We start from the raw sequence: 11,821 nt of genomic DNA, 5'->3' as shown, positions 1-11,821 counted from the left end.
AGTAGTTATGTCAGCGTGTAGCTTTCCTCTAGTGCTGCGTACGTTATTATGTGTATGTGAATATACTCAGTAGTTATGTCAGCGTGTAGCTTTCCTCTGGTGCTGTGTACGTTATTCAGTGTATGCGAATATACTCAGTAGTTATGTCAGCGTGTAGCTTTCCTCTAGTGATGTGTACGTTATTATGTGTATGTGAATATACTCAGTAGTTATGTCAGCGTGTAGCTTTCCTCTGGTGTTGTGTACGTTATTCAGTGTATGCGAATATACTCAGTAGTTATGTCAGCGTGTAGCTTTCCTCTGGTGATGTGTACGTTATTCAGTGTATGTGAATATACTCAGTAGTTATGTCAGCGTGTAGCTTTCCTCTAGTGATGTGTACGTTATTCAGTGTATGTGAATATACTCAGTAGTTATGTCAGCGTGTTGCTTTCCTCTGGTGCTGTGTACTTTATTCAGTGTATGCGAATATACTCAGTAGTTATGTCAGCGTGTAGCTTTCCTCTGGTGTTGTGTATGTTATTAAGTGTATGTGAATATACTCAGTAGTTATGTCGGCGTGTTGCTTTCCTCTGGTGCTGTGTACGCTATTAAGTGTATGCGAATATACTCAGTAGTTATGTCAGCGTGTTGCTTTCCCCTAGTGATGTGTACGTTATTCAGTGTACAGTAAAGTACGGTTATAACGAACTCAAAGGGACCACTAATTTTAGTTTGTTATCAGCACATGTACAGCATGTATATAACAAATGGTCGGGACCAAACAATACGTTCGTTATGCCCGTCAGTTCTTTACAGGGTTTTTTCCTCCAGTGCTGTGTATGCTGTTCAGTGTATGGGAATATATTCAAAGCGTTGCTAAACATCCGACAACCATAACGAAGTTATGTCCAATATGGTACAATATAAATTATGTCTACCAGAATGGACATCTTGATTACCTTAGTGCTTGTGTCACAATAGCCAGATCCCTGTCACCACTACACCTTCAGTGTACTTAAATAATCCTCTCCTGTTAATATCATTGGCTTCATCACAATGTTATCTTAATCCTATCCCATCGGCGTCGTCATTATATTGTTACCCTTGTACATTCATCCTATCTCATCGGTTCGTCATTATATTGTTAATATCTTTGTACATTAATCAAAATGTCACTGCCTTTGTCATTATGTTGTTATCTCTGTACATGAATCCCACCTTATGTAAATATCATGATTTATATATACTGAGCATTCACCTGATGAAGGAGCAAGAAGTAGCTCTGAAACGTCGTACAAAGAATTTAACAAACTTGCTATTATGTATTCATGTTCTCCCAACTTCTAAATCAATGTCTGAATTATGCTATGTCCAACTAAGTAATGTTCTACACTTACAATATAAATTCATGTTCTTTCAGCTTGATTACTGTAGTTGGTTTTCGTGCCATTTACTTAACAGTATCTATTTGATCTCCGTGTAATTCTCTCACAGGTAGTCCAAGGTGTGATGAAAGGTCGCTGTTATGAATAGTGCCTTCTCCGAGGTCCGCGCGACATCAGCCAATCGATGGTGACATCTACTGCAGTGACTACGTGTGACTGTTAAACCGTCAGTGCAAGTTGAAAAAGTAGATAGAGGGCATGAATCCTTATAGATTTTCCCCCGATCTTGTTTCAAGCATTCTGTAATTGTGATTGAAAACCTCAAATTGCAGTGTCTAACAGAAACCGTATCTTGATTACGCCAAATAAATCTCTTGACACATTGAACTGAATCAAGTGCTTGATTAAATCGAAGACGGGCGTGAATAAAACCGTCCTTTGGTCAATGCATAAGTCACGTCTCATTGCGTCAGTTTAAATCAGTTCATCCCGTTGTAGTTACCCCCGGGAAACGTTCATCGTCTCGCTAAATGTTGCTAACCATAACCTTTGTGTTGCTGGGCTGAAATGTCCGTGAAGGAAATAGACACTATAGAAGATAGCGACGTCGTAATTAACTCAAATATTGATATAAAACTGCCAAGTAGAAGTAAGAGGGTAATAGTAAACGTCAGTAACACAATGGCTACTAGTGGATTAGTAATAATGATAATAGCTTTAGTGGTAGAGGTAGTTGTTGTAAGGAGTTAGTAATTTGGGATGTAGTAGACGTCGTGGTCTTGTCTCTTGTGGATGTATGGACACTCATTGAGTATTTGGATACATTTAAGATGATTATAGGAGTCTAGCGAGATTAGCTTTCTGAGATTGTATTACTGGTGAGAAAAGCGAAATGTATTCGGTTATACGAGGAATGTGGGGTGATTATACTACCGCTTCCCCTTCTTCGGTACACACCATGCCCCGGCGGAGGAGGAGCCTGACACTGATACTGCTGTAATCAACTTGTATCATACATAGATCACTTGGAACACTACTCATCCTGTTTCATTTACTGTCATGATCAAAGAACAAATTACGCTGCGCACTGTATATTTGTACGCCTTCTGTTGGCGTCTTCTGTTATCAATCAGCCATTTTCTTCTTTCTGTTGTTACTATGTCAATCAAGTATTATCCTTTGCTGTTGTTGGTAATCCAAGTCATGTATTTCCTCATTTTGTTAATCCATATTAGATGCATATAATCTGTTCTGTGCTGACTTACTTCACTCTTGCTTGACAACGGAAAAAGGATCTGAACTGAAACGTCGCATCATAACAGTATGAAGAAGTTGTAATCATAAAACATCTTGCCTTTAAAGTAATGTTAAGTGCTGATTCACAGCATATGTTCCCTCCCCTCTCTGACTGGTGAACTTGCTGTCTGGCCACTACCCACACATGTCCCGGTTTCAGTACCTGGGGTGGCGTAGTGACACCAGGTAACCAGTCGTAATACCTGATCCACGTCAAGCGCCAGGAGCACCAGCAGCAGGACACAGAGCACACCCACGCTGATACTCCCCACGGCTGTCACAGACTTCCGGTGGTCAGGGGCAGACATCATCCGGCGCCTGGTGGTCGAGAGGTTGGCTCTATCCACAGCTAGGTGTTGCTTGATTGACCGTAGGCGCTCCTCTGTTATGTTAGACGGCCGACAGTGGCATGTACACAACATGGTGCCTGGAAAATGTCAACACAAAATTTTGGGAAATCGGCATTTGAGTCAGTCAGCTCGATATGGAAAGGAAGCCAGAAGAGACACATGTCAAAGACATTTACCACTTTGGTAAACCGAAGCATGGTACTAACAAACCAATAATCATATTCAGAGTAAATCTAAGATTTGGATTCACGTTCAGCTGATGTTGGCTGAGCTGAGAGACCCAACTCTGCAAATAGAATTGCTGCGCAACCGTGCCTCTATCAGCATTTAAAGTCAAATATGTATTCGTTAATATTCAACTTCCATATAACAGTTGGTATTTTTCATGAATGCAACAGTAAAGCTTACCTGATGGATTGTTTGGGACATCGCTGAACGCCCCGGATGTAGTAGTCGTTGCCACTAGGCCGTGTGTGATAACATCTTGTTGAGAGTAAGCTGAACTGATCAGTTTGGGGTCCCCCTGCGACAAGGGAGGTAATTTAGTGGTTCCCTGTGTCATTTTTTCTGATAGGGAAAGCGTGCCAGTTACGTGTTCAGTTGCGGTATTGGGAGGCGGGAACGACAGCGGTGGGGATCTGCTGCTCGTCATCCATATGTGCGATGTGCTTGAGTAGAGTGTGCTTGCATAGTTGTCACTTGGAAACACAAGGTTGAAGCTCGGGGAAATGTCTGAAGATTCTGATACGTGTGACCTTACATTACTATTATCTACATTAAGTACAGTGATCAATCCTTGGAGGGTGGTTCCGACCACAGAGACAGCAGTGGGAATGTGGTCACTCACTCCAACCGTCGCCATGGCGCTGAAGTCGAAACTAGGCGTGTCCAACATACTACTATGGGCATTGGTCGTTGACGACTGTACCGCAGTGCTGTGCGTCAATGGCGTGACGTTGCTGAAGATGGTGGTAGAGGTGGCAGAGAAGAACACCTGGTCACTAGTGCATGGATTTTCTGGCTTCAATCGAGAATCGGGCCGACCAGCGGATGATGAGGAAATGTTCACTGTTAAAAGTGAGATAGCACAACTTTAGGTGACTTCATCACGTGATTACAATAAAACAAGGATCCACAGCAATCAGTGAAAGAGGTCGTTGTAAGGACCGGTAGTACGGAAACCCGAGTACAGGGGGCACCCAGCTGACACAAGAAGGCACCCACGTTCCCAGCAGAGTTGCCAAATTTAGCGAAAGGTACCCAGCAGAGTGAAATCTCGCTTTGCATTCCAGATTACCTAAACAGTTTTATGCCGCCGTCATGGTCAGTCATGTTTCTTAAAGATTAAACTTTGCTGGCTACGTTTCGCTACACGCCGATCTTGTACGGGAAACGAGGGTATCTTCTTGTGGTGGGTGGGTACCCACCTGTATACGGGACCCAGTAACCTTGGTGATCCCCTGCAGTACCCGTCCACACACCATTTCCTCTAAAATAGTAGACTGAATTGTCTTGGAATGTAGAATAATGTAACTCCTGCTTCTGGAGAGTGAAAAGACACACACACACACACACACACATACACACACACACACACACACACACACACACACACACACACACACACACACACACACACACACACACACACACCACACACACACACACACACACACACACACACACACACACACACACACACACACACACACACACACACACACCTTCCATACAAGTGTTATTATATTACTGGCGCTGGTTACATTTTCACACGGAAATGATATTCTTACCAGGATTTGAAATTAAAGTTCAGTTTCTAATAACAAATGACGTTTACGCAATATCTACAGAAACGCAATTCATAACACAAGCATAATTCTCTGCACAAAGAAAAAATGACCTGAAGACTGAGTTAGTTCAATGCCAATAGATCTTGTCAATAAAGTTAGAAAATGAGATGAAATCATGAACTACCGCCCGTGTTTTACAATGTTCTATGACGACACCCGCAGGGTTCAAGAAGTGGGCATCTACTTACAACTGAAGCATCGTTTGACGTTCACCTCCATGTCCGTGTTGGCTGCGAAGGAAGGAGACTTGTCAGGTTCGTACAGGCTCGGCTTCATGTTAACGAAGCACTCGCGTGTCACGTTGTTAAAGCTGTAGGCTGCACAGATGAGGTCAAAGTGCGCAGTGTGCAATTCATACGTCATACAGTAGCTGCCACATACGGCACTGCTGACCCTCGTCCCGGAGTGACCTTTGCCGGACGCCAGGTCATGACCACTGGTTTTCTCATACCGACATTGATCTGGGACAACAATAGCATCCCGATGAGGAACACACATATATAGAACATTTATACCGACACTGACTTGGGAGAACAATAGCATCTCTTTGAGGAACACACATATATAGAACATTTATACCGACATTGACTTGGGAGAACAATAGCATATCCTTGAGGAACACACATATATAGAACATTTATACCGACATTGACTTGGGAGAACAATAGCATATCCTTGAGGAACACACATATATAGAACATTTATACCGACACTGACTTGGGAGAACAATAGCATCTCTTTGAGGAACACACATATTTAGAACATTTATACCGACATTGACTTGGGAGAACAATAGCATATCCTTGAGGAACACACATATATAGAACATTTATACCGACATTGACTTGGGAGAACAATAGCATCCCGATGAGGAACACACATATAAAGGACATTTATACAGACATTGACTTGGGAGAACAATAGCATCCCGATGAGGAACACACATATAAAGGACCATACCGACATCAACCTGGGACAACAATAGCATCCTGATGAGGAACACAAATATAAAGGACATTTATACAGACATTGACTTGGGAGAACAATAGCATCCCGATGAGGAACACACATATAAAGGACATTTATACAGACATTGACTTGGGAGAACAATAGCATCCCGATGAGGAACACACATATAAAGGACCATACCGACATCAACCTGGGAGAACAATAGCATCCCGATGAGGAACACACATATAAAGGACATTTATACAGACATTGACTTGGGAGAACAATAGCATCCCGATGAGGAACACACATATAAAGGACATTTATACAGACATTGACTTGGGAGAACAATAGCATCCCGATGAGGAACACACATATAAAGGACATTTATACAGACATTGACCTGGGAGAACAATAACATCCCGATGAGGAACACACATATAAAGGACCATACCGACATCAACCTGGGACAACAATAGCATCCCGATGAGGAACACACATATAAAGGACATTTATACAGACATTGACTTGGGAGAACAATAGCATCCCGATGAGGAACACACATATAAAGGACATTTATACAGACATTGACCTGGGAGAACAATAACATCCCGATGAGGAACACACATATAAAGGACCATACCGACATCAACCTGGGAGAACAATAGCATCCCGATGAGGAACACACATATAAAGGACATTTATACAGACATTGACCTGGGAGAACAATAGCATCCCGATGAGGAACACAAATATAAAGGACCATACCGACATCAACCTGGGACAACAATAGCATCCCGATGAGGAACACACATATATAGAACATTTATACAGACATTGACTTGGGAGAACAATAGCATCCCGATGAGGAACACACATATAAAGGACATTTATACAGACATTGACTTGGGAGAACAATAGCATCCCGATGAGGAACACACATATAAAGGACATTTATACAGACATTGACTTGGGAGAACAATAGCATCCCGATGAGGAACACACATATAAAGGACCATACCGACATTAACCTGGGACAACAATAGCATCCTGATGAGGAACACACATATAAAGGACATTTATACAGACATTGACTTGGGAGAACAATAGCATCCCGATGAGGAACACACATATAAAGGACCATACCGACATCAACCTGGGACAACAATAGCATCCTGATGAGGAACACACATATAAAGGACATTTATACAGACATTGACTTGGGAGAACAATAGCATCCCGATGAGGAACACACATATAAAGGACCATACCGACATCAACCTGGGACAACAATAGCATCCTGATGAGGAACACACATATAAAGGACAAAGATGTTTTGCGACATTGACCTGGAACAACAATACCACCCAAATGAGGAACACACAGAATAAGACACTGTGATTCCCTCGTACGTCGCGTAGTGTTTTGGTCAGTACCTAACTTACCAATATGCCCTTCACAGATGAACTGATGAAGCACGTTACACTTTTGCCATGCGAAGGTATCACCATGCACCTCTGCACACAACTTGTCTGCGCTATAAGTCGCATTTTGCCAGGGCGTGAGTTGAGCGAGGCTACAGTCTGTCCACATGGTGGTCGGAGTGGATCCTGATGTTCTATAGGCACCTAACCACAGGGGACCCGTCCTGAAAGAGACAAGGGTGAAACAACACACATACAATAGTTGCTGCATAGAAATGAAAAAGGGTGTAATCGCATGGAGAAAACGTAGATAAGTGAGTCATGGATGAACGTATTTCGAACAGTATTTCAGTTATGTCAAGACGTGTCAGCTTAATGAGGTTTTGTTGTTGTTGTTTGTTTTGTTTGTTTGTTGTTGTTTTTTGTTGTTTTGTTGTTTTTTGTTGTTGTTGTTGTTTGTTTTGTTGTTGTTGTTTGTTTTGTTGTGTGTGTTGTTTTTTTTTGGGGGGGGGGGTTCAAAGCCATGCCAGTCTCAGGCGTTTACCACTCTGGGTATAACCACGGCCCATGATCAAATTGAATCTTGGATTTGAACCAGCGATCACCGACTCCTGGCATAACTACCAGATGTGACCTACATGGCGGTAAGGATAACATGTATTACACATATAGTTGATGTGAATGAATAGCTCCACACTGTTACAGCTAATTAAATCACACAGGTAAAACTAGTCCTTGATAGAATAAGCAAGGATATATGAGATTTAAGACTCTCTGACGATTCCAGTGGGATTGTAATAATTTGTTTATAATCTGTCAAGTAAAATACAACATAATACAGAACACGTCCCATTTTAATTCTGGAAACCCATTTCCAAAGATAAAATAACAAAATTCAAGTTTTTTCATGGGTATATGCTAAGCAAGAAAAAATGAAACAGACATGTTTCAAAAACTCACAAGTTAAACTACGTCGCCCATGGACAAATACTATACTTACAAATAACCTTGATCAGTGAGCTCGTTTATCATGTCCGTCACATCGCTGTATTTATCAGCATTGTTGATGTGGAGTAGACGTTCCCCTCGGTCTGAACACACGGTGAAGGCTTCGTTCCACGACATGGGTTCCGAGAAGAAGGTGAACCAGCCGCGAGCTGAGCTGTGTACTGAGACGCAACATAACCCATATTGTTACTAGATGGTGAGCTGTGTACTGAGACGCAACATAAACCCATATGGTTACTAGATGGTGAGCAGTGTACTTGGACGCAACATAAACCCATATTGATACTAGATGGTGAGCAGTGTACTTGGACGCAACATAAACCCATATTGATACTAGATGGTGAGCAGCGTACTTCGACGCAACATAAACCCATATTGATACTAGATTGTGAGCAGCGAACTTCGACGCAACATAACCCATATTGTTACTAGATGGTGAGCTGTGTACTTGAACAAAACATACACCCATATTGTTACTAGATGGTGAGCTGTGTAGTGAGACGCAACATAAACCCATATTGATACTAGATTGTGATCTGTGTACTGAGACGCAACATAAACCCATATTGATACTAGATGGTGCGCTGTCTCTTGAGACGCAACATAAACCCATATTGATACTAGATGGTGAGCTGTGTACTGAGACACAACATAAACCCATATTGATACTAAATCGTGAGCAGTGTACTTCGACGCAACATAAACCCATATTGATACTAGATTGTGAGCAGCGAACTTCGACGCAACAAAACCCATATTGATACTTAATGATGAGATGTGTACTTGGACAAAACATACACCCATATTGTAACTAGATGGTGAGCTGTGTACTGAGACGCAACATAAACCCATATTGATACTAAATGGTGAGCTGTGTACTTGGACAAAACATACACCCATATTGATACTAGATGGTGAGCTGTGTTCTTGGACAAAACATACACCTATATTGATACAAGATGGTGAGCAGTGTACTGAGACGCAACATAAACCCATATTGATACTAGATGGTGAGCTGTGTTCTTGGACAAAACATAAACACCATATTGATACTAGATGGTGAGCTGTGTACTAAGACGCAACATAAACCCATATTGATACTAGATGGTGAGCTGTGTGCTGAGACACAACATAAAGCCATATTGATACTAAATGGTGAGCTGTGTACTTGAACAAAACATACACCCATATTGATACTAGATGGTGAGCTGTGTACTTGGACAAAACAAACACCCATATTGATACTAGATGGTGAACTGTGTACTGAGACGCAACATAAACCAATATTGATACTAGATAGTGAGCTGTGTACTTGGACAAAACATACACCCATATTGATACAAGATGGTGCGCTGTGTCTTGAGACGCAACATAAACCCATATTGATACTAGATGGTGCGCTGTGTACTGAGACGCAACATAAACCCATATTGTTACAAGATGGTGAGCTGTGTCTTGAGACGCAACATCAACCCATATTGATACAAGATGGTGAGCTGTGTACTGAGACACAACATAAACCCATATTGATACTAGATGGTGCGCTGTGTACTGAGACGCAACATAAACCCATATTGATACAAGATGGTGCGCTGTGTCTTGAGACGCAACATAAACCCATATTGATGCTAGATGGTGCGCTGTGTACTGAGACACAACATAAACCCATATTGTTACTAGATGGTGCGATGCGTCTTGAGACACAACATAAAGCCATATTGATACTAAATGGTGAGCTGTGTACTTGAACAAAACATACACCCATATTGATACTAGATGGTGAGCTGTGTACTTGGACAAAACAAACACCCATATTGATACTAGATGGTGAGCTGTGTACTGAGACGCAACATAAACCCATATTGATACTAGATAGTGAGCTGTGTACTTGGACAAAACATACACCCATATTGATACTAGATGGTGCGCTGTGTCTTGAGACGCAACATAAACCCATATTGATACTAGATGGTGCGCTGTGTACTGAGACGCAACATAAACCCATATTGATACAAGATGGTGAGCTGTGTCTTGAGACGCAACATAAACCCATATTGATGCTAGATGGTGCGCTGTGTACTGAGACACAACATAAACCCATATTGTTACTAGATGGTGCGATGCGTCTTGAGACGCAACATAAACCCATATGGATACAAGATGGTGAGCAGTGTACTGAGACACAACATAAACCCATATTGATACTAGATGGTGCGCTGTGTCTTGAGACGCAACATCAACCCATATTGATACTAGATGGTGAGCTGTGTACTGAGACGCAACATAAACCCATATTGATACTAGATGGTGAGCTGTGTACTGAGACGCAACATAAACCCATATTGATACTAGATGGTGCGCTGTGTCTTGAGACGCAACATAAACCCATATTGATACTAGATGGTGCGCTGTGTCTTGAGACGCAACATAAACCCATGTTGATACAAGATGGTGCGCTGTGTACTTGGACAAAACATACACCCATATTGATACAAGATGGTGCGCTGTGTCTTGAGACGCAACATAAACCCATATTGATGCTAGATGGTGCGCTGTGTACTGAGACACAACATAAACCCATATTGTTACTAGATGGTGCGCTGTGTCTTGAGACGCAACATAAACCCATATTGATACAAGATGGTGAGCAGTGTACTGAGACACAACATAAACCCATATTGATACTAGACGGTGCGCTGTGTCTTGAGACGCAACATAAACCCATATTGATACTAGATGGTGCGCTGTGTACTGAGACGCAACATAAACCCATATTGTTACTAGATGGTGAGCTGTGTCTTGAGACGCAACATAAACCCATATTGATACAAGATGGTGAGCAGTGTACTGAGACACAACATAAACCCATATTGATACTAGATGGTGCGCTGTGTCTTGAGACGCAACATAAACCCATATTGATACTAGATGGTGAGCTGTGTACTTGGACAAAACATACACCCATATTGATACTAGATGGTGCGCTGTGTACTGAGACGCAACATACTCCCATATTGATACTAGATGGTGCGCTGTGTCTTGAGACGCAACATAAACCCATATTGATACTAGATGGTGAGCTGTGTCTTGAGACGCAACATAAACCCATGTTGATACTAGACGGTGAGCTGTGTCTTGAGACGCAACATAAACCCATAACATAAACGTACCATTGATTGATGAATACATCCTTGACACGGGCATGTTAGGTGTAAAATACTTACCACTTGCTAGAGACATCAGGATGTAGAGAGTCCACTGCATCACCTAGCACAAGGAACGGTTCGTTGAAAATATACAAATTGTTTGGAGGTTTTCTTAGATCTGTGTTGCAACGTTAATTCGCGTTTACTAAAACTACACATTACCATCCTGAAAATAATGGAACGTCAATATGTCGGAATTGCAATCGTGGTAGATTCATAAAATCGGCTATATTTAGTGATGGTTTTACGCAACTTTTAACAAACCACCAACAATGTGGCGGCTTCACCAATTGCTGTGATGTTTCTGTCGTTTGTTTGCAATACCACATCGTCAAAACAGAGATTACTACACGAGTGTCTATTAGATACCAT

At 41.8% G+C, this 11,821-nt stretch overlaps 1 protein-coding gene across 1 annotated transcript; it reads right to left on the bottom strand.

Moving 5' to 3' along the window:
* Window positions 1-2,404: 2,404 nt before the first annotated feature.
* Window positions 2,405-11,506, bottom strand: LOC124118006. Its single transcript, XM_048393801.1, has 6 exons — window positions 11,468-11,506; window positions 8,236-8,404; window positions 7,257-7,459; window positions 5,052-5,324; window positions 3,422-4,081; window positions 2,405-3,090 (listed from the first exon to the last, which is right to left on the bottom strand). Exons 1-6 carry the CDS (start codon window positions 11,481-11,483, stop codon window positions 2,747-2,749), a joined length of 1,665 nt encoding a protein of 554 aa, XP_048249758.1. The 5' UTR covers window positions 11,484-11,506; the 3' UTR covers window positions 2,405-2,746.
* Between the last annotated feature and the right edge of the window lie 315 nt (window positions 11,507-11,821).

This window comes from Haliotis rufescens, unplaced genomic scaffold (genome assembly GCF_023055435.1).
Source record: "Haliotis rufescens isolate VD_foot unplaced genomic scaffold, xgHalRufe1.0.p SCAF_12, whole genome shotgun sequence".
NCBI classification, from domain to species: Eukaryota; Metazoa; Mollusca; class Gastropoda; order Lepetellida; family Haliotidae; genus Haliotis; species Haliotis rufescens.
Note: the sequence above shows the minus strand (reverse complement) of the source record. Positions and strands in the feature narration are given on the sequence as shown.

Coding starts and splice junctions, on each gene's coding strand:
- LOC124118006 (XM_048393801.1), bottom strand. Junction 7,460..8,235: donor CTCACTGATCAAGGTTATTT/GTAAGTATAGTA, acceptor TGTCTCTTTCAG/GACGGGTCCCCTGTGGTTAG. Junction 3,091..3,421: donor TGTCCCAAACAATCCATCAG/GTAAGCTTTACT, acceptor GACATTTTCCAG/GCACCATGTTGTGTACATGC.